The following is a 24,297-nucleotide window of genomic DNA, read 5'->3' as shown; positions in this document are numbered from 1 at the left end:
TAACTTTGAGGGTTTTGAAGGTAGAGAAAACAGTGGAGAAATGCAGAGAGTGAAATATCATGAGAATCAGAAGAAATCAAACATACCTCCCTCTTAAAAGGATTTGTAATTCATCCCTCTATCACAATGATCTCACGACATTGAAGATCCATCAACCAATTATTTTTCAATCTATTCTTGTGCAAATAGCTTTTAGCTATTGAATTAAGCATGGTTGTCTTTTAAGTAAGTTGGCATCAGTCACTTCCTCACTGTTCTTTAATGTCAAGGCATCTGCTGGTCACCTATTTCAAAACCTGGGCATATAATTCATAAGAAGTGTAGGGTAGCAATGGATTTTGCTTCCCATGAGATTTAAAACTTATAAATTAATCGGGTAAAAATCTGTATACATGATATTTATGAAAGTTGTAGCTGTAACATAAAAGTAAACGCTTTAATTCGATGTGTTTTTTTGTTATTAAGTATTCTTAGCACATGAGAGCATAAGGTATTTCATCAAATAATAGTTAGGAGTCTTTGTTCACTAAAAGTGTAACTTTAACAAGAGAGCACCATGGGTTGCCCAGGCATGCATGATATCTGCAGAAGAATTCTCTAAATAACAGTAATCTTAAAATGAATTTAAATAACTTCTGAGAATGGGCCTTATTATGGGGGGGAGGGGAGGGAATGGGGTGGGATGGTTCAGGATTACTGTTACTGCAAGTATGAAAAACTCCAATAATCCACCACCTGATTGTTCAGAAATCCCGATGGTATTTCAGAATCAGGACCACTTTAACATACCAGGGCCCTTTCTTGAAACTTACCAGGTTCACACTAAAAAATTTATTATACTTCTTTACTGCTTAACGTTTTAAAAAGTGAGGTAAAAGAGCATCGGAGTGTTAATTGGGAATAACATCCGATAATCTGGAAAATCTACCAATCTGGCAACACTAAAGTCCCAAGCGTACTGGTTTAACAGATGTCTACATTACATAGTAGAATAATGTCTGAGGTAAAGATGAAGATTATCTGGAAAAATACAAAAACTGTTTTTTTCCTTCATATAAAATAGTGTCTGTAAAGACTTTGTCAAAAGACTATACATCTGTAGATTAATGTTATAATCAAAATGTAAAATATACAAATTTTACCATTCCTTTGAAATTTGCCATTCATTCAGAAATCCAATCACATTAGTTTGTTGAAAATAATTTGTGTGACATCTGATAGTACAATGCATAAATAATCTGTGCAACACTTTATTGAAGAAAGGGATCCAATTATTAAAACAATGCAAAAGTGTTAATGTTGTATAGTCAAAAATAATATAATATTACTTGTCAAATTTAAGTAAATTTCAACAGTTTTTTTTCTTAAATAATTAAAATGTTTTTCTTTTTCCTCCCAGGGGTCAGTCATTAACAGCCCTCATGTACATCGAAGAGTCAACTCATCTACACGAGGAGAAAATCCAATCCGTCCACATCAGACAATGTCAAATTCATCATCATTGCTTGGTACTTTATTTGGCAGTAAAAGAGGAAAATCATCCCAGGGTTATTCTCTACCAGGGCCATCTCAGCAGCTTCAGTATCCTCCACATCAGCAACATTCCTCAGCTATACATCACACAGGTCAGGCAGAAGTACAGACACAGCAGCTGCATGCACACCATTCCCAGTTCTGTCATGTACAGCAAACACAACCTCTACCACCTCCTTATCACCACCACCATCACTACCACCCTCCTCAACATGCACAGTTCCCTCATCAGCATCACCAGCACTTACAGCATTCCCAGCACACGACTCATTCCCAGCACGCGACTCATTCCCAGCACACCCCCTACGTGCAACAGCACCCCCATGCAGCTCACCCTCCTGTGCCCATTTCCCATTCCCAGCATCCGGCTCATGCTCAGCACCCTCAACATCTCCATGGCCAGCAACCCCCATCTGCTCCTACCACAAGCAAGACCAAACACACAAGTGGCATCAGTACAATAGTGTAGGAGGAAAGGAAAAAATTAGGAACCCTTGTATGCTTGTAACTTTACAAGAAAGCTGCACTGGCACTTAAATGCAGCAATATATGAACCTAACATCCTAACTTGAAAGTACTTGAAAATACTACTGTGTATTATTGATAGTAGCCCATGGGAAAAATGGAATTTACAGTCCCAGTACAAAATTAGAAATAAAATAATTGATATTATCCTTTAGGCTACCCAGGGGAAAGTTTTCCTAGGTTTCTTTCTTTGCCTTGCTTGAGGCAGGCTGAAGCCTTTTGTGCTGCTTACCATTCAGTGCTTGTGCTGTTATTTTTCCAGCAGTTAAAACATAATTTCTTTCCCTTGGTGTACTGCCTGACAGCTGTTTTGTTATTTCAAATTTGGTAGCCTATAACAAAAAACTGATGTGGGTCAAGTGATTTGAGAGTTGCTTTGTAACAATGGTTTCTGACAGTGGAAGAAACCCTTTATGTAAACAGAAAATTGTTATGGTGGCTTTGTTTGAATTCTAGTCTTTGATAGTTTAATTGCACATAGAAAGTAATGTTTAGCATCCTGAAGCTGCAGAACATGCCTTGTTTTTCTTTAAAAAGAAGTTCAGTTAAACTATTCACAGAGACTTAAAATGGTAGAATTTTGGGCAATAAACAATTTCAGTATTTATTCAGCTGTAGCCCCTTGTAACAAACACATCATAAATAATCTTTATTAAGTGTGCCAACTATATCATCACTTAATATTTTAATCAAAATTTGCTTTATGTATAACATGCATATTTTAATAGGCAACACTGCACACCTATTTGACTTCAGTATTGAAATTAGTATAATTAATATTCTAGGTGAGCTAACTAATGAAATTTAATGCTGTTTGCTATTGAGTTGGCATCTGATTATCTGAATTTGCCATCCTTCATTCCAAAGCACTGCTTATCAGTTGGAGACAAATGAAGGTAAAACATAAAGAATAGGTCAGAATTTACTTGATCTGTTTACGTGCAGTATAAACATAACTTCATGTACATACATACACAAATATTCAGAAGTCCGCACTGAGAGCAATTAGCAGGTGATAGCAAAACCTTCAAAGATGAAATTCCATTTTCTTAAGAAAGAGAGAGAGATATATTTTTTTGCTTCAAAGTACATTGCACTCAGCAGGCTGAGTACATCTCGCACTCACATCACTGTCATACTTGTTTCTGAAATTTAAAATTTGGTCCCTTTATTTCAAATGTGGATTGGTGATACCACCTACTATCAAATTATTGCAGCAGACACACTGTTGAAGTGACAGCAATAGTAAGCTTGCAAAGTACTGTATTCAGTGATATAGTGAAAGGTCTGCTATAAATGAAGGAACATCACTGGCATGGACCATTCTAGAATAAGACCAGCTCAGAATTTTTTTTCTCTAAAAATAACAGTTATCCCTACATAAATGCCAGCAAATCTATGAACTGAGCACTTTGTTAGCTGCCATAGAGAGCAAATACAGCAAATAGAGTTTAGCCTTTTTTCCTCAGTTTTGTTTCCAGTGTGTGCAATATTTTCTTACAGTTATGTACTATGAAGTGAGAATATATGTCAGGTTTGTTAATTTAATCATTCTTGAACAACTTGGATCACGAAGTCTTATCACCCGAGTTGGACTAATTCCTGAGATTCTGTTCCTTTCTGTATAAAGAATGATGTGTTCTTAATGAAACAGACTATCTTGCATGTCATTTAATGTTAATATTGTGAGGCTACACTCTACATACTGTATATTTGCAAAATTTCAGTGTGACATTAAATATAGTTGAGGTAAATTGATCTTATATTAAAATACTTAGACTGTTTATTCATACCTCTGTACTTATAACTATAGTCTAACTGTAATCTAAAACTTGTTCCAAAAAAGATCTGGTTGCCATTCTAGATGATTGTGGTGGGGAGGGTTTGTTCCAAGTCCCTCTAAGAATTGCACAATAACTCCTTCATGAAGACTTCTGTCTGTTACATATACTGTGCATAAATTGTTTGAGATTATCGTGAATTTTCATTGTAAATAAAAATGTATTAAATTGGGAATAGTGTGGATTATTTTTTATATTTACTGCTTAAATATCTGCATAATCAATTTGTCCTGGCTTCTGTATAGATGTGCCTAAGTGTTGATGTGTAAATGAGTTCAATCACATGGCATATGTCATTTGTCAAAATTTGACTAAAGCATATACTTTCATGAAGATGTTGATCACATTTTTGATTTATGCAAATAATTTTTACCAGATGATGCCAGACTGAGAAGAAAACACTATATGGCTTGTAATTCACCCACTTTATCTTACAGATGTTGCAGACCTGATCTTTTCTGGAATAACACAACTAATATGTATTTGTATTGGGTTTTTTAAGTTAAGAATGAAATGTATCATAATGTGATTTTTTTTGGATAAGATCACTTTAATATTAGTGTACAAGTATTGTATTGCTTACAAAGGAGAGAAAGCTGCAACCATCTGATGTCAAATGTTTTCCCATCTTGCAATGCATGCCGCAGAAGCCTCTTGCTTCTGGTAACAAAGAACTGAATGAAAGTCAGCAAATACAAATAAAACTTTTGATGTTCAATTACTGTCTCATGTAAAATGATGTGTTACTGCAGTCCAGCATGTATTTAGATTTGTACTCATTGTACAAAATCATTTGACACTGCCACATCTGCCTGCAAATATAGCAAAGTAATTGTGTACAGAGACTAAAAATAGAATACCTTATCTCAAGGGTGAGATGGGAAAGGGAGTGGGAAACTAGATTGAAGGTGGGATTAATGAATAGACAGTTCTTTAATTTGTATATATTTGTAAATTAGTTTTACCAATATGTCCATAGTCATTTTGGGGTTGCATTATTTCTGTTCCTAAACTATCGTAATGCTTAGATCTGTTGTAATTCTGTGGCAGCCATGTCAAACTATTTGCTTATTGCAAGCAATGAGTTCTTGAAAACATACTCATTAAATGTTAGATGCTTTCAAAAATCCATGCATTGCAACTAATTTGCAACTAAGATCCATTTACTATGTACATGACAAGAGGAGTGGTTTCATTCTAATATGCATTATGGTTGTAAGTAGTACACAACCCTATCCATGTCAAACTATGACTGTGATAATGTGGAGAACGCAAAATAAATCAAACAGAACTACTGTGTTTGTCTTTTTTTATTTGGCGATTTGCTTGCAATTTTAGAAAGAAAGCTGCCTGCTGTTGCCTCCTATTTTCCTTCTGGACAATTCCTGTTTTTTGATTAAAAGCATATCTTGCACCATGCTTTTTAGGTATTTGGAATTGTTATTTAGATGATGTACAGTAGATGTTTTATGCTCTGTAGGCTTTGATCTTCATAGTAACAGACTAGTGTAATTATGCAATTATGATGCAAGGTGCAATTTTAAACTCTGCACAGTAGTTTCTGAGGGAAAATTCAAACCTTCACCCATTTTTGAAAGTTATACAAGCCATTGCAGACAAAATATTGGCACAAACTTTGTGGTTGTAATGGCAATATGGTTGTTATGTAATAATCAGTGATAACAAAACCTTATTTATGAGAAGTGGCTGTCCCTAGCAATGTCAGCATTATTGTCCAACCCTAAATGCCCTTGAGAAGTAGTGTAGTAGCCATAATGAACCACTGTTGTCCATATTGAGTAGGGAGTCACAGTGTTTGGTCCCAGTAATAATCAATAGGAATCTATTTCATATCAGGATGGTGTGAAACTTGGAACTGGTGCCATTCCCAAGCACCTAGTATACCTGTTTTCCTTTGTCAGAGAAGTTTCAGGTTTGGAAAATATTGTTGAAGAAGTCTTGGCAAGTTTCTGCAGTGCATTTTGCAGATAATATACACCACAGGCAGACTGCAAGTAGTGGAGGAAATTGATGTTTAGGCTGAAGGACTGGATGTCAATCAATGGACCAGTTGGTCCTAGATGGTGTTGAGCTAATAAATGTTGGAGCTGCATTTATCCAGATGAGTGAGAATATTCCATCACATTTCTGAATTGTGCCTTGTAAATGGTGGAAATGTTTTTGGTAGCCTGAGAGTGAGTTACAGCTGCAGGACATCTACCTTCTGGCTGTGTTCCAGAACCACAATTATGTGTCTGGACCAGTTTCTGGTCTACAGGTGTCCCCAGCATGTTGATAATAGGTAATTATCATTACCACTGATTAATATTGATGGGTAATGTCTTTGAAGATCAAGGAGAAATGGTTATTATCTGAAACTTAATTGGTGCAAATATTACTTGCCTCTTAGCCCATAACTGAATGTTGTCCAGATTTTGCTGCATGCAGGCATGGATGCTTTGTTATCTGAGGAGGTGCAAATAGAATTAAAAATCAAGAAATTATCACTGAACATTGGCATTTTTGATCTTCAGCTGGAAGGAAGGTTATTGATGAAGCATCTGAAGATAGCTCTACCAAAGACATTGCCCTGACGAACTCCTGCAGCAATACAACTGAAATGATTGTTCACCAATAATCATAATCACCTTGCTTTATATTCAATACAATTCCAGTTTTGATTCCCATTGACTTAATTATACTAAGATTATGATGCTGCAGAGCAGCTCACTGTAGCTTTAGGAGTCTGAAGCTGTTTATAGTGACTTAGTTCTTCATGCTGCATTCCTATTTTGAAGTTTCCCCAAACAATTGAATTGTTATGAATTTTGTGCATATACAAACTAGACGTTGTAATTTTTCTCTGAATATGTTACATTTTATTGCATGAGGTCAGAGTGACTTTTAAGATAGCACACAGAGCCATAATTGCTGCTCATCAATCTCCTTGGCCCTAAAAAAAAATGCAAATTAAACGTGTTATCTAAAAACTGTTCCAATAAAAGATGTGGAATCTTGGAGGGAAGAGGCAGGATTTTAGAAAGTGCTGTGCATGTGTTAGATGAGTGGAACCACTGCTGCTATTGGTGGGGCACAAAGAATACACATGCATAGTGGCATTCATAAATCAAAGTATTGAGTATAGGAGTTGAGATGTTATGGTGAGGTTGTATAAGACATTGGTGAGGCCAAATTTGGAATATTGTGTGCAGTTCTGGTCACCTAACTGTAGGAACAATATCAGTAAGTTTGAAAGAGTGCAGAGGAGATTTACTAGAATGTTGCCGGGTCTTCAGGAATTGAGTTACAGGGAAAGATTGAGCAGGTTACGACTTTATTCCTTGGAGCGCAGAAGAATGAGGGGAGATTTGATAGAGGTTTACAAAATTATGAGGGGTATAGACAGAGTTAATGCGAGTAGGCTCTTTCCACCTAGATTAGGAGAGATAAGTACGAGAGGACATGGCTTTAGGGTGAAAGGGGAAAGGTTTAGGGGGAACTTCTTCACTCAGAGAGTGGTGGGAGTGTGGAACAGGCTGCCATCTGATGTAGTAAATGCAGGCTCACTTTCAAGTTTTAAGAATAAATTGGATAGATGCATGGACGGGAGAGGTCTGGAGGATTATGGACTGGGTATAGGTAAATGGGACTAGCAGAATAACGTTTTGGCACAGACTAGAAGGGCTGAATGGCCTGTTTTCTGTGCTGTAGTGTTCTATGGTTCTAGTTTCAAGGCGTTGTGGAACTTGAAGTGGGGGGGGGGACAAAAGAGTGAAAGAAATGAACAAAATTATAATCTTTACACTAGTTTTATGTTGGCTCGTGGTTCTACAACAAGGACAGGACTGATTTGTAAGTAGGATGCCCTGTGGGATTGGCTTTGGATGGGCTGAAGTTAATGGAGAGTGGAGAATGAGCAGTTTGGTATTCAAAGAAAGATAGAAAAGTGAAGTCTGGAGATGACTGATAAGGATAAGGCAGCAAATAAGTTTAGGCATGGACAGAGGTGGGCAATGTCACAGAGTCAGAAGTTTGATTTGGTCATCTAAGCAGCCAAACTTAAGAACGGTTTGTTTCAACCTTACTCAGCAAGCACACTTCAGAGTCCGTAGTATCCCTCAACCCTGCCATATAAAATATGGAATCCATTACAAGACCAGAACCAGGTCGAAGTCCTGTCCTTTCCTGGCATACTCCTACTTTGATATAGCTGCAAGTTTTCAGTCCCTTTCTCTCAAAGAGTAACAATTATAATAAACCAGGCTGAGAAGTTGGCACCTGATGCAGAGCCGCCTCCTCCCAACAGATTTTGATAAGTTGTGATATTATTTATATCCTTGAGGAAAATAAATAACTGTAATTGAAACACTGAGTAAGATCTTGCTGGGTATTGCCAGAGATTTCAATCAGAACTCTAGCATTCAGCCATTGAAACTGGAGTAAGTCCAGGACTCTAACAGATTTGAAAGGTGAAAACTGTTAATTCTCTCTGTTAATGGACTCCCAGTGGGATTCAATGATGGCATCTTATCATGCTGGACTATGGGAAATTGCTCTCTAATCCAACGTCAAGTCAGATCTACTGCAGAATCAAACTCTGCTGATTTGAAGTGTGTGGGACAATAAAATTAAGGTTTTTAATTATTTTGCATTTTTAATGTTAATATTTGTCATTTTTTTTAAGTATCTGATGTCAGACATTTAAAAGCTATTAAATATCTATTGTAGTTTTTACAAATGTAAAGCATTGCCTCATGCTTTGCTGGCTGTCACAGGCATTTGAGGGTGGGGTCTCTACACTGCCCCACTGAAGGCCCTGTCACCATGTTGACTATGCCACTGGACTCTGGGATGTGGAAAACCAGCAAGTTTGGTCCTCAGTTAAGTGTGGGTGTGGTTGTTTGGGGAGGGTGAGTAGGAAAGCATGAATAGTAATTCTGAATGGGGAGACTGGGTCAACAAGATATTGTTACTGAGCTTATAGGCTTGCAATTAATTCCAAATCATAAGTACGAGGTACTAGCTCTGGAGAACGTGTCCACCGAGCAGATCCAGGAGGTGGAGGAGGACCTGGACTTGTACGACAGCCTGGAACTGTACAACCCAAGCAATGGTGGCCCTGAGATGGAGAGCGTCTTCAGCACCCCCAAGCTGAAGTATATGAGCCCTCACCTCCCCACCACCCCCCCCCACCCCCGCAATCTTCACACCGAAGCCCAGCAACCAGTCCAACACCCAGATATTCATCACTGGCTGCAAGGGGTTTTATTTGCAGGAGATTTTGTTTGTCTTCCTGAACCCTGGAGACAGCAAGGCCTTGAAACCTGTTCCCATGGAAATGGGCAGGCCCACTCCAGAGGGAATGGACAGGTGTGTTCCCATGGAAAAGAAGGGGGGGGGTGGCTGCTGAGATTCGGGTGCTTTCAGAAGAGTGATGTTGAGCTCAAACCCTGATCATTCCTGGCACCGTCAACCCTTGATGGACCCATTTTGTGTTGGGCATCTTGGACCCACCATGTCTTGCGTCAATTCCTGTGTCTGCTGCAGAAGCCAGAAACCTAATCCGTGGCCCCCAATCGTCCCAAGACATCCCAACTCCTGTTCTCTGCGACCCATTTCTTCCACTACCCAGCCCCCCACCCATCCTCCCTCAGGTCTCCTGTCCCGCCCCTTCCCTTTTCACTCCATCTCTCTTTCTTGCTTGCTCCCCTTTTCCCTCTCCAGGCTCTTCCTTACACTCTCTCTCCCTCCCCCTCCCTCTCTCTTGTTCTCTGGGTTAGTAAGTTTGCAGATGACACAAGGGTTGGAGGGGTTGTGGATAGTATAGAAGGTAGGTTACAACGGTATGTAGACAGGATGCAGAGTTAGGCGGAGAGGTGGCAGATGGAGTTCAATCGGGAAAAACGTGAAGTGATACGCTCTGGAAGATCGAACTTGAAGGTGGAGTACAAGGTAGGTTTCTTAGCAGTGTGGAGGAACAGAGGGATCTTGGGGTCCAAGTCCATAGATCTCTCAAAGTTGCCACGCAAGTTGATCGGGTGGTTAAGAAGGCTTATGGTGTGCTGGTCTTCCTTAGTTGGGGGACTGAGTTCAAGAGCCACGAGGTAATGTTGCAGCTCTATAACACCCTGGTTAGACCTCACTTGGAGTATTGTGTTCAGTTCTGGTCACTTCATGATAGGAAGGATGTGGAAGTTTTAGAGAGGGTGTAGAGGAGATTTACCAGGATGCTGCCTGGATTAGAGAACATGTCTTATGAGGAAAGGTTGAGCGAGCAAGGGCTTTTCTCTTTGGAGTGACAAAGGATGAGAGACGACTTGATAGAGGGGGATAAGATTATGAAGGGCATAGAGTGGACAGCCAGCACCTTTCCCCAGGGCGGCAATGGCCAATACCAGAGGACATCCGTTTAAGGTGGGTGGAGGGAAGTTTAGGGGAGCTGTCAGAGGTAGGTTTTTTTTACACAGAGAATGGTGGGTGCCTGGAATGCACTGCTGGGGGTGGTGGTAGAGGCTGATAAAATGGGGACCTTTATAAGACTCTTAGATAGGCACATGGATGCAAGAAAAATGGAGGGCTATGGGCTGTGTCGGAGGGAAGGGTTAGATTGATTGTGGGGTAGGTTTATATAGCTCGGCACAACATTGTGGGCCGAAGGGCCTGTACTGTGCTCTACTGTTCTATGTTCTATAAGTACCATTTCTAATCCATATTATTAATTAGAAAGGTATTATTAATGTTCAGCAATATTCTAGGTGACAAAGCCTCTGACTTTGTTAATAGTTTCCTCAGAATTTACTCTGGAGACTTGAATTATCATTTATAGTTTGTTAATCTTAAAGCAATATTTGACTGTTAGAACCGTAAAACACAATCTCCAATCCAAGTATCTGTTCATATCACCTTGGAGCCATACATAATGCTGGCTGTTAAAGTATCAGTGTATTTTGCATCTGTGAAAACACCATACTGAAAAAATGGAAAGCAACTTCTTGCAAAAAAAAAATTCAACCTGAGGGGAATCTTCTAAATTAAGAGGATTACATTCGCCACATTAAAATCTTCATAGTAAGTTTTTTCAAGTGCCTAATGATTTTAAAATGTAGATACAAAATAAGAATGCATGCTTCCTATCATTTTGTAGAAGTATGCTGAACCAAGGCAAGACTTGTTTCCCCAGACAAATAGCAAAACACCAAAAGAAAAATTAATCTGTATGGCTAACTGGGAGACCAAAAGGTAACCTTTGTTTAGAATTTCATACAGTGGTTATTTATATTACCAAGTATTGGAATTCAAACCCATTCTGGTGCTTTAAGTACTTGAAACTTTTTTAAGGAAAGTCTGGAAATAAAAATCTAGTTCTGATGGTTGTAAATATCCGTCACTAGGTTCATTGATCATTGCCCTGTAGTGATTCCAGTCCCTTGCCAGTGTGGCTGTGTTAAGGCTCTGGACTGGCCTAGTGCACCTCTCAGCCTCATAGACATGAGAAATAGATGCCATCCTTGTAACGTCCACATCTCGGAAGGAAGTTTAATAAAAATAGATTGGATGTAATCTTTGAAGCTGAGTGGTAAACAATGGTGCATTAATGAGATGTGTTTTAGGATTTTTACATTATCCTGGCAAGGATCAAAGGAATATCACATTTGCTTTACAGTTATTTTCAACATTTTCCCAAAAAAAGGTATGCATTCTGAAAGTGCTACTCCAATTGAAAATAACATTCAAATCAAGGTTAATTACTAGCATCAGAGTTGATTTCAAGCTGATGTTGCTGTAGCTATTTTTAAAGAGCTCTCATTAAGTGCTGAAGGTGAGAACCTTACACTATTGGAATCAAGTACTGCACAGACAGAAAGCTAAAGAAAATTGCGAACTGCTGTCCCAGCTGCAGAACTATTATTAGAATGCCCCATACTCTTCAGGTCTCAAGCTCTGCAAGTACAGGTCCTCCCAGGTTACAGCAGGGTTCCGTTCCTGTGAACTGTTCATAACTTGAACAGTTTGCAAGTCAGAAATGCGGCCGCGAACTGAGTTCCCACCTGGTAGAAGGTGCCTGCAGCAGCTAGCAAATCCATCCTGCCAGTCTCCCAAAATGCTCATGTACGGGCATTTGTAAGCTGGGGAGGACCTGTAAGATAGGATATCTTTATTAGTCACATGTACATCGAAACACGCAGTGAAATGCATCTTTTGCGTAGAGTGTTCTGGGGGCAGCCCGCAAGTGTCACCACGCTTCTGGCTCCAACATAGCATGTCCACAACTTCCTAATCCGTACGTCTTTGGAATGTGGAAGGAAACTGGAGCACCCGGAGGAAACCCACGCAGACACGGGGAGAACGTACAAACTCCTTACAGACATCGGCTGGAATTGAACCCGGGTCACTGGAACACTAACCACTACAGTACCGTGCCTGCCAGTAGAGTCACAGTCACAATTATAGATACTCGCTTTTTATTCCAGATCTCTAAGATACTCGAATTTAAATTTTCCAGTTGCTATGGCAGAATTTGAACATCTTTGGATCACGGTTCAAATCTCTGGGTGCTGGTCCTGTAACTTAATCACTTTGATATTGAACACAATGGGGCTCTACAAGAAAAAGATTGGTGAGAAGTAATCTGATTAAGAAACAACTTCCAAGATTATTAAATTATTTAATAGGGTAAATGAAGACAAGATACTTCAACATTTGGGAGGTATCAAAATTGGGACCATAAAAATAAGAGAATGGCTTTTAAATCAAATAGGAAAGTCAGGAGAAGCTTCTTTCTCTCAAGAATTACTCTATGGCTCTATAATGATTGGAATGTAGAACCATCAACGAATATAGCATTTAAGGGGAGATTAAAAAAAACACTGAAGAAAAGAATAATAGGGTGTTTATGGAAATTGGGGTGGGAAAGACTTGTTTGAAATATAAACATCTAACAAATTAATCCTGATAACCAACCTCACCGATTTATCCCATGTGGTCAATGGCCTGTTCCAGATGCTTTACGTTTTTGTTCCTTCTCTGAATTTTTCAACATGCGTGTTTATGGAAATATTGGTCTATATGTGATGCGGTTATACTGAAGGAGATACTATCAGTATTTCTTATAATTAAGTTGCAAAATTTCTGGAGTCTACAAATGTTTAGTTAAATATGTTGATCCAGAAGGTGCTGTTAGTGATATATTAGTACTTCACAGTTGCATTTTTGAAGTCCCCTCAGACCTTTTAGAAGTTGTACTTGTAGTGAAACCTTCAACTTTTTACAAACTATTCTTGCTGTAAAAATCCTTAAAACATGGCACCTTGATGAATGAAATCTTCCACAGCATATTAACCCATAATTATTGATGAATAATGTCTCTGACCCTTAATAACTAATTTTATGCATGGTCTAATCTCCTCAATAAATGTTTCCAGGAATGGGGCATGCGGTCTCCACTGTCAGACCCAGGCTTTTCACAAGTGGTGGGCACTCAGGAACCGGAGAGCATGAACACACATGAGCATAGTTCATTTTTCTGATTATTTGCGATGAAAGGTTGTTGGCCCGAATTATTTTTCGTGTTTCAGGAGTTTTTTGTTTGCTTGTCAGTTATTTAATTTGTCTATCACTTATCCCCAATCCACCCTATCAGTGAACCCCAGCCCATCACTGAACCTTTGGGCTTGGACATTGGACATCCACCGACGTTGGTTCAGGGAAGGGGCGCTGCCTGCTGGTGCTGCCACCCCCCGGCGGTGAGCGGCATTTCAGCAGCCCGGTCATTGTGACGGGAGAGCGGCGGGTGTGAAGGGTCAGGCGGGCCTAGCACTGGTCGGGCGCGATGCCGCTGTGGGGCATGAGTGGCGCCGCTCTCATCCGCCTCTCCCTCAGGACGCTGCTGTCGGCGGCCGCCAAACCTCCCGGAGTCCGCCGGACATTGCCCTCCTCTATTCACCGCCGCGGATTCAGCTCTCACAGCCGCACGTTGGCCTACGCTAAGGACTTGCTTCTGGGCAAAATTAACCAGGTACCTGGGAGTGGGAGCCGGGTGGGGGGAGGTCCTGGTGGGTCGGGTGTGGAGGCTGGTGGGTGGTGGTACTGGGGGTAGGGTGTGGGGGCTGGTGGGTAGTGGTATTGGGGGTAGGGTGTGGGGGCTGGTGGGTAGTGGTATTGGGGGTAGGGTGTGGGGGCTGGTGGGTGGTGGTATTGGGGGTAGGGTGTGGGGGCTGGTGGGTGGTGGTACTGGGGGTAGGGTGTGGGGGCTGGTGGGTGGTGGTACTGGGGGTAGGGTGTGGGGGCTGGTGGGTGGTGGTACTGGGGGTAGGGTGTGGGAGCTGGTGGGTGGTGGTACTGGGAGTAGGGTGTGGGGGCTGGTGGGTGGTGGTACTGGGGGTAGGGTGCTGGGGCTGGTGGTGGTACTGGGGGTAGGATGTGGGGGCTGGGGGTAGGGTGTGGGGGCTGGTGGGTGGCGGTACTGGGGATAGGGTGTGGCGGGTGGTGGTACTGGAGGTAGGGTGTGGGGGCTGGTGGGTGGTGGTACTGGGGGTAGGGTGTGGGGGCTGGTGGGTGGTGGTACTGGGGGTAGGGTGTGGGGGCTGGTGGTTCTGGGGGATTGGGTGCTGGGGCTGGTGGGGGTAGGGTGGTGGGGCTGATGGATAGTGATTCTGGGGGGTACAGTGCCAGGGCTAGTGGTTCTGGGGGATAGGGTAGTGGTATTGGGGGCAGGGTCCTGGAACTGGTGGGTGGTGGTACTGGGGGGTAGGGTGCCAGGCTACTGGGGGTTGGGTGCCAGGACTGGTGAGTGGGTGGTGGTGATGGGGGTAGGGGGTAGGGGGTGAGGTGTAGGGTGCCAGGTCTTATGGGTGCTGGAGTTGGGGGTTGGGTAACTGGCAATAGGCGGTGGTACAAGGGACAGGGTGCTGGGGCTAATGGGTGGTGGTACTGGGGGTAGGGTGCCAGGGCTGGTGGATGGGTGGCGGTACTGTGGGTTGGGGCTGGTGAATTGGTAGTGGGGGTTTGGGTGCTAGGGCTAGTGAATGGGTGGGTGATGCCACCAGGCAGGTGAGGTTGCTTGGGCCAGTGGCTGATGCTACCAGGAAAGGAGGTGCCAGGGCAGAGGGTAGGAGAGATTGGGGTGGCCCAGTCCAGGTAGGAACTATAGGGAGCCAGGGTTAGATGGAACGCAATGGATGTGCAGGGTCAGAGGGAGGAGTAGGGTGATATGGGGGAATACTAAAGCAAGGGACTAGGGGTGTGATTTCAGGACCAAGTGGTTTTAGGGTGGGTGGAAGAGCCAGGGGGTAGGGTTTGCCAGGGCCAATGAAGATAACCAGAAGTGGTGAAGGGGGGAAAAGAAGGTGGAAGTAGCCTTCAAAAGGTGATAAAGCATGTGACAGTGAGTGAAGGGGGAGTGAATGGGGATTGGATGGTTGGGTATTGGGACTCTAGGTCGCTACCAAACTGCTGTACATAATCCAGTTCAAGCCTTGTAGTAAAACCATAGACACATTTGTGCTGCCTTTTTATCAGCAGCAGCTAAGAGGAAGGAGCTTTTGCCCTTGTGGCATATTGGATGCTACCGGTGGAACGTGGTGTCCTATTGTTGTGCTGAGTCCTCATTGGTACATGGTTATAGCTTTGGATGAATGTATATTTTTTTGCAAAATTATTATGCAAGAGCAAATTGTGGTTACTTTTGTTTTACATTTTGTAGCAATACAAGTAAGTAGGTTATGGAGTAAGGCAGGAGGATGTCTGATGAAGTGGAGACCATGGTTGTTCAGGTCTCTGGAATTTAGTATAGTATGGTATTTTATTAGGATTTTTCACCCATGCCTGACTGTTGTCTAGGTCTTGTTGCATGCAGGCCTGGACCATTTCATCTCATAGGAAGTTACAAATGGAATTGAATAACATGTAATCTTCAATAAATGTATACACCTCTGACCTTATGATTGAAGGAAAGTCATTTATGGAAGCTGCTGCAAGTACCTGGGACACTGCCGTGAGGAACTTTTACAAGGATGTGCTGAGTCTGGGATGATTGGCTTCCAACAACCACAACCATCTTTGTATGAGGGTTGCCTCCAACCAGTTAATTGTTGTCCCTTTGCTGCCTATTGAATTTTACCAGCGTTCCTTAATTCCTCACTAAGTCAAATACTGCCTTGACTCAAGGACAACCTTCTCACCTCATCTCTGGAATTTGGCTCTTTGGCATCTGTTTGGTCCAAGGCTGTGCTGAGTGGTCTTGATGAAGCCCAAATGAACATCAGTGAGCTTGTAATCAGTGAGTAGGCATTACTTTCATAGCACTGTTGATGACATCTTCCATCTTTTTACTGATTGACAGTAGACAGAATCTGGGCAATTAACTGCTTTTGTACACAGAACATGACTGGGTGTTTTTCACATTGTTAAATACATGCTGGTGTTGTAACTGTACTAGAACAGTAGCTAATTCAGAAGCTGCTGGGATGTTTTTTCTGTATGTGGGGTGAATTGATTGAAGACTGGCTTCATTGATGGGGACCACAGGTGGAAGCCAAGATAGATCATGCACTTTGTACTTTTTTTGCTATAGATGGCAAATTACTAAGTTTCATCTTTAGCACTAGGATGCTATGTATTTCCATCACTGAGGATGGGATGTTCTCAGATCCACCTTTCTTATTAGCTGTTTAATTCACCATCACTCTTCGTGATTAGGTGTGGCAGAGCTTGAATCTCATCCATTGGGTATGGAGTTGTTTAGTTCTGCCTAATGCATACTGATATTTCCACTTAGCTTCATCTAGTAGATGCCACATTTTAAGTATGCTTTGCGCACCTGACCTTGGGTTGTGTCCTTGGCTTGGTTCAGGTGATAGAATGAAGGATACGCCAGACCTTAAGGTTACAAATCCAATCTGTTGCTGTTTTTGCACTGTTCTTAATGGAAGCCCATTTTTGAGCTGCCAGATCTATTGGGCTTATTTTATTTATTTTCCTTAGATACAGTGGAGAATGTCCTTGTCTCCACAAGGATGTGCCCTGTTTCTCCTACTGATTCTGTCATGGAGACGTGAAACTGCTGCAGATAAGTTAGCAAGGACAAGGTCTCATGTTTGTTTGCTGATAATCATCCACTGATGTAGTCTGGCTGCTGTCTTTCGGGTCTCAGTCTGGCTCTCTATCTAGCCATCCTCGATGGTTACTGAAGTCCATCTCCAAGTGTACACTTCATGTTCTTAAAGTTCTTGCTACTTCCAGTGCTGCTTCCAATTGTTATTCATCGTGGAAGAGGGAGAATGATGAGTAGTGGTCAGGAGAAGGTTTCCTTGCTCATATTTGACATGGTGATATGGGGTCTAAAGTCAATTTTGATACCCAGGGTCCCTCCTTCTGCCTGTACACAACTACCATACCATATAGGTCTGGCCTATCAGTTGGACAGGACATACTGAGGAATCGTTGTGCAGGATTTGGCACATTAGTTGCAAGTATAACTGTTGTGCTGTTGTCCGACTTGTTAGTGGAACAACTGTCCTAATTTAGAGACCAGTTGCCAAGATCAAATCTAATGCCTGAAGTATTTCTGGGTGATCCATCCAGTTTCATCCTTATTGTGTTTGAACATAAAAGTTTTAATGCCTGGTAAGTCATTTCAGGGAGCTGTTAAGGGTCAACCATCCTGCTGTAGGTCTGGAGTGTCCAGCCTCTGGTTTTGTAGCTGGTCCATTTAAGTTTCATTTCAGTAGTGATTAATCCATCATCAGACTAACCATGTGGATGGTGGTTGATTCAGTGATGGTAATGGCAGTGACCTTCAAGAGTAGATGATTAGAATATCCTTTGCTGGAGATGGTCATCACCTGGATGTTATTGGTTTTTTAATTCATTTTTAGGATTTGGATGTCACTAATCAGCATTTATCGTGCAATGCATTTGTGTGCCACAAATGTTACTTGTTCCTTGTCAAGCCAAGCCTGAATGTTGTCCTGATCTGCCTGTGTGTGGGCACAGATTACTTCATTATTTGGTGAGATGTGGATGGATTGGACCACTGCAATCATCAGTGAATGTCCTCTCCTCTGACCTTCTGATGAAAGGAGGATTAATGATGAAAATGTTAAAGGTGGTTGCATCAAGGACACTGACCCAAGGAATTGTATGGCTTCCTTAGACAACAATGTTTAGTTCACAATGATATAAGAATTACATATCTTTCATTTGTGAAAAATTTTAATCTATGTTCGGGGGGGGGACGACAAAAGGCAGCGTTCATCCCTTAAAGTCAGATGCAGATAGTGTGAACTTCCTAAATAGTTACTTTGTATAGGTCTTCACAATAGAGTTTGAAGGTTGTGGATTTACCTAACTGGTAGCTAGTATAGGTTACTAAGTGCAGGACTTGGTGTGGGTTAAAATATAGCCAGCAGAGGTTTGGAAGGTCTCAACTTTATGGAGAACTGATGATGGGAGACCAGAAATGGAGGCCATTTGTAGAAGTGATTAAAAAGATTGGATGAGAAAGAAGACACCAAGTTGGAAAGTATAACAGTATTGAGTTGAAGTGTTGACCTGTGTTACATGTGCAAGCCTTGAGAGTTGACCTAAATCTAGAGCTTTCTGATTCCAATCAAGGCTGCTGGCAACGAGGAGGGACGGATAATCAGTGTAAGATTTTGTTTTAAGAGGATTTTGGGTTGTAAGTAACTTCATGTTTAACAAACATTGTAATTCAATACATTTATATATTTTCTAGCACGAAGCTTTTCCTTACCCAGAGATCAGCAAGGAAGAGTTGGAGGAGATTAGCCAACTTGTTGCACCCGTGGAAAAGTTTTTCAGTGAGGATGGTGCGTTTTCTTTTTGTCTAATGTGGATTATATGTCTTTTTTAATGGTTATGCTTTATCATTTGTTCTAATGGTAACTGTCAAGTCCACCCTGTTGAGAAAAAAATTGTACAATGTATATATCAAGGAACTTAAATTCTGCCCTTCCAATGGCTCAGTATGGCCGTAGGTGCTGGTGTGCTCAATGCACTGTGTAATGAACTGATCTGTACAATCGGTATGCAAGACAAGTTTTTCACTGTACTTCGGTACAAGTGACAATAATAAACCAATCATAATACCTTCTGTGGCCGCAACATAAGGCATCAGCCCGAAACTTAGATTTCGCCTCTGGACCACACCTTGTGGGCATGTATCAATGCAAGTGGCGCAGGTTCCCTTCATGTTTCATCAGTGTGCATCCGAGTCTGAAGAACAGGTGGATAAATCAAAGGCTAGAGGGAATGTTTTAAAAATAAATTGTGATTTAGTGTTGTGCTGAAGTTTTGGCAAAGTCAGGAAAAATATTCACCGAGAGTTGAGAAACAAAATAGCCTCACTGAAAAGTAAGTGGAACAAGACATGCTGAAAACCTCAGAGAGAATAAATGCTTCCAAGAGCATTAATAAATTTAGAGACAATGTCCACTGAACAGAGTTAAACATGGATATAGTTCTCAACCAACTGTTCAACAGTGGTTTAAAATAAAATGAATCATTGCTGCTGTGGATGCTCCTCCTTGAAGTGTAAACATGGGGTATGTGCCGTTAAAGAGTCATCTGATGGTGACATTTATGAAGAGTCTATTTGTAAGAAAAGATATGGTTGCACTGTGTGAAAATGAAGATTTTAGCAAGTTTTTTACTGTGCCCCTCTTCTGAGATAGCAGATAGTGTTCATTTATCTGGAACTGCCCTTTCCAGTTCTGCAACTGTGGACAAAGTTCACAGTTTCTGATCAGCAGGGAAGCTCGACAAGAATTTTACAGGCAAGTGAAATACCACCCTTTCACTGGAGCTACCTGCCCTCTGTCTTGCATTGCCTCTTATCTCTACTTGAAAAAATAATTTGGAAGAAATAGTAAAGCTAAATTGCTTTGTGTAACCTTTAATTTTCACTTTCTCCAAGTCTATCGTCTTCATTGGTGGAATCCCACATATACTCAATTTAAATTCTTGAAATAAACTTGGTTTAATTGTAGCTGGCTGAGATGTTTATCCCCCTCCTGTTTATATGTGGAGGAGTGGTGGGTCCATAAACATTTAAATGAATTGCCTGCAAAGAATTTTTATTGATAGGCAGAGGTAGATTATAATAGTTGCCCTTTTCTGCTGCCAAGCTGTCATTTGCATCATCCCTTCTACTCAGCCCATCATTGTTCATTCAGAATTACTAATGGAGTCCAGAAAGCCTTTGCCAGGCAGGCTACACCCCTTTTAGGGGCAGAATGCTGTCCATGTGCTGACAGTGAAAGTCAGTTACATAGGCCACGTGGCACTTAGGAGCGAGGTGGTGGTCGTGGATAGTTGTTAAGCCCCAGCATTCTCTGTCACCTGCTGAAAGAGACAAGGTTGACTTGAGGGAACATTGTTTTACATTGCAAATCGTACCTCGAAGGTACAGTCAGATCTGGAAGATGTTGCCTGTATGTGTAATGTAAGCACATGTAGTCATAACACAGATGGTGGGCCAAATGGTATCTGTTGGTGCTCTTTGATGTTATGATTCTTGAGAAGGAATTCGTCAATGCTTTGATTCAATAATCATTTACCTTAATTGGGATTCCTATACCTGTTGTGTATAATTTGGGGTTTGGAATGGATGGGTCTTGCATGCCAGCTAGAAGAGTAATATCACTTTGACCACCAATATGATGTCCCTAGATGGAATATGTGTAAATCATGTCACAAGACAGTCCCTGTTGAAATCACCCCCAGTGACCACAGGACATCATTGCCTTAAAGTATGTTGCAATAGTGAGGCAGTGGTGCTTTAGTTGAGGAAAATTGTCAATAGATGCAATTTATCTGTATTTCTTATAGACAGGAAACTAGCTATTGCTGGAATGGAAATAATAATCAAAACATTGGAAACTAGGTTCATTTCAAGGAATGATGGAGATCTTCATTGGTAGATGGAGCTTCCTTTCCAGAAAGGAATCTCATTAGGAAGCTAATGACCTGAGCTACATAAAAACTAACTTTATTAATAGGCCCTGACTGCCTCATTTTCACCATAGATGACAAGTCTCTGTGTACTTCCATCCCCCATTGGGAAGGCCTTAAGGCTCTCTGCTTCTTTCTCGACAACAGACCCAACCAGTCCCCCTCCACCACCACCTCCTCCGTCTGGCAGAACCGGTACTCACCCTCAACAACTTCTCTCTCGGCTCCTCCCACTTTCTCCAAACTAAAGGTGTAGCCATGGGCACTCGCATGGGCCCCAGCTCTACCTGCCTCTTTGTCAGCTATGTGGAACAGTTCATGTTCCAAACCTACACCAGTAACGCTCCCCAACTCTTTCTCCGCTGCATTGGGGCTGTTTCCTGCACCCATGGTGAGCTCATCAATTTCATCAACTTTGCCTCCAACTTCCACCCTGCCCTCAAATTCACGTGGTCCATCTGCGACACCTCTCTCCCCTTTCTGGATCTGTCTGCCTCCATCCCTGGAGACAGGTTAACCACAGACATCTTCCACAAACCCACTGACTCCCACAGTTACTTTGACTGCACCTCTTCCCACCCTGTCACTTGTAAGGACATCATCCCCTTCTCCCAGTTCCTCTGCCTCCACTGCATCTGTTCCCATGATGAGGCTTTCCATTCCAGGACATTAGAGATGTCCTTTTTCAGTAACCAGGGTTTCCCTTCCATCACCATCAATGCTGCTCATACCTGAATCTCCTCCACTTCCCGCATGTTTGCCCTCACCCCCCCCCCCCCCCACCCCCCACCGACATAACAGGTACAATGTTCCCCATGTTCTCACGTACCACCCCACAAACCTCTGCATCCAACACATTATTCTCCGCAACTTCCACCACCTCCAACGGGATCCCAAGCACATCTTCCCCTAACCCTCTCTCTCCACTTTCCGAAGGGACCGCTCTCTCTGTGACTCCCTTGTCCACTCGTCCCTCCCCACTGATAATCCCCTGGCACTTACGCCTGCATCCGCACCAAGTGCTACACCTGTCCCTACACCTCCTCCCTCACCACCATTTAGGGTCCCAGACAGTCCTTCCAGGGGAGGCAGCGCTTCATTTATGAGTCCGAGGGTGTCATTTATTGTATCTGGTGTGTCCTCCTGTACATCGGTGAGACCCAACGCAGATTGGGTGACTGCTTCGTCGAGCACCTTCGCTCCGTCTGCTGCAACAGCCAGGACCTCCCGGTGGCCACCCACTTCAATTCCACAGCCCACTTCCATACTGACATGTCTATCCATGGCCTCTACTACTGCCACGTTGAGACCAAACGCAGGTTGGAGGAACAACACCTTGTATTCTGCCTTGGGCGCTCCAACCTGACCGCCTCAACATCGATTTCTCTAACTTCCGGTAACCCTACCCCTTTTTCTCCCCCCACCACTCCTTTGTCTTCCCTTATTCCTGTGGCTCCCTTCTCCCGCCTTGATGACCTCCCAACTCCTCTCATCCCCTCGTCCATCCTTTATTCCATGGTCCACTGCCCTCTCCTACAGGATTCCTTCTTCAGCCCTTTGCCTCTTCTACCTATCACCTCTCAGATTATTACATCTCCCCCCCCCCCCCCCCACTACCTTCTCCCTTTCACCTGGACTCGCCTATCACCTGAACTCACCTGTCCCCTGCCTGCGTGTGCTCCTCCCCCTCCCCCCACCACCTTATTCTGAGAGGTACATTTAATTTACACTTGGAATACCAGGGGAATGGTCACCACAAAATTGTCATTGAGAAATCTTGTGTGACTAATTAAGTTTTTTGAAGACATCACTAAAGATATTGATGTGGGCAGTGCAGATTTGGAGTCATAGAGAGATACAGCCTCTCGTCCCACTGAGTCTGTGCCAACCATCAACCACCCATTTATGATAATGACGTGGTTCACATGCACTTCAGTAATGCCTTTGACAAGGTCCCACATGGAAGGCTGCTCCGTAAAGTTAGAGCCCATGGGATAAAAAGAAAGTGGGCTGAAAAAAATTAGGAGTGGTACTGTTGATCCTTTGCTTAAATTTGAGGAAGTTTGGAGTCCATTTATTCAATATTTTCACATGATATAGATCCCCTTATAATAACCTTTCAATTTAGAGGAACGGAGTTGACGACATAATATTGCTGTGTTTCTATTGAGAAATTTTAGTCCAGTTTTGTTTTGTTTTTTTTTAATTTTTTTTTCTTTAGCTTAGGTTGGTTTGATATTGTTTATAATTTTTCTTATTGTTTTGGGGATTTTTTTTCTTTCTTTTATATTTTATAATAAATCTTTTTCTTTTATATTATATTCATTCACTAACAGATCATTGGATCTACAGTTTTTTTTATACTTTGTTCTCCATGATTATCCATGTCATGATTGTTCTCCTGATCTCTTTGTATTACATGTATAAACATTGATATATTAATCTATATTAATTTGAAAACTAATAAAGAGATTGAAAAAGAAAGAAAATGGGCTAATTGCATCCAAAATTTGGCTTGGCTGCAAGGAGACAGGATGATGGTGGAGGGTTGTTTTTGTGATTGGAAGCCTGTCACCAGCAACATACCACAGGGATTGATGCTGGGCCCTTTGTTCGTTTTATATATATAAAAAAAATTGGTGGCATTGTTGATTATGAGGAAGGTGGTCTTAAGCTAAGGATGATATTGAAGTGCTGGTAAACTGGGCAGGGCAAAGGCAGATGGAATTTAATCTGAAATCTGAGGTGATGCATTTAGGGAGGTCTCATAAGGGTGGGCCATATCCAATGAATAGTAGGGCCCTGGGGAGTATTAAGGAAAAGGATCTTGGTGTAAAAGCCCAAGAGTCCCTGAAGATGACAGCACAGCAAGAATGGGTGGTGAAAATGCATAAAAGATGCTTAACTTGTAATCAAATCAGCTTCTTTGACAGCATGCAGTTAGATTAAAAAATGTTTAATGGGAAAGAACAAAAATCGTATGCTAGCAGAATTATAATTATGAATATTTTTTAAAAATAATTTCTGAATGCTTTCCATTCTTTGCTAACATCAGGGACATTAACAAATATCCCAAGCACATTCACAATTGGAGACATGGCTTAACTTGCTCTCATGTGGGTGGAATGTACTCTTGCATTAGAAGGTCCCTACATTGCACAGGGAATTGCCAGTCAGGATCTAGCCTCACTACTTGTTACAGAGATGGTAGAAAACTGCAGTTCATTCAGGGAGGCCATACAGAAACATCCTGTGGACCACACGCTGTGCGCCATTGTATTGGAGCATAAAATGAAGTAAACTCAATGCATTGTAAAATTTGCGCTAAAACTGCACAAATGTCTGTGATATAAATCAATCAAGTTGCACAAAAAAAGAACAGTGGAAACTCCATGTGATTTTTTTTGGATGTAAGATTGATTAATAA

General features: G+C 41.9%; 2 protein-coding genes across 7 annotated transcripts in view; both read left to right on the top strand.

The window, feature by feature from the left end:
• Nucleotides 1-5,194, top strand: part of iqsec1b (IQ motif and Sec7 domain ArfGEF 1b) — a 404,551-nt gene extending 399,357 nt beyond the window's left edge. For 5 of the 6 annotated variants that reach the window (XM_052017343.1, XM_052017345.1, XM_052017346.1 and 2 more), the window contains one exon: nucleotides 1,400-5,194. In XM_052017343.1, coding sequence (XP_051873303.1) covers nucleotides 1,400-2,002 — 603 coding nt within the window. In that variant the 3' untranslated portion in view covers nucleotides 2,003-5,194. The remainder of the gene's footprint in view (nucleotides 1-1,399) is intronic. The other variant, XM_052017347.1, reaches the window with a different exon arrangement.
• An 8,448-nt stretch (nucleotides 5,195-13,642) lies between these two features.
• The window catches only part of acad9 (acyl-CoA dehydrogenase family, member 9), a 51,149-nt gene continuing 40,494 nt past the window's right edge, over nucleotides 13,643-24,297 (top strand). The window contains 2 exon segments of the mRNA XM_052017737.1: nucleotides 13,643-13,914; nucleotides 18,634-18,727. Of these exon segments, the coding sequence (XP_051873697.1) occupies nucleotides 13,729-13,914; nucleotides 18,634-18,727 (280 nt within the window). The 5' untranslated portion in view covers nucleotides 13,643-13,728.

Source organism: Pristis pectinata, chromosome 6 (assembly GCF_009764475.1).
Source record: "Pristis pectinata isolate sPriPec2 chromosome 6, sPriPec2.1.pri, whole genome shotgun sequence".
Lineage (NCBI taxonomy): Eukaryota > Metazoa > Chordata > Chondrichthyes > Rhinopristiformes > Pristidae > Pristis > Pristis pectinata.
This window is presented reverse-complemented; position numbering and strand designations above follow the sequence as displayed.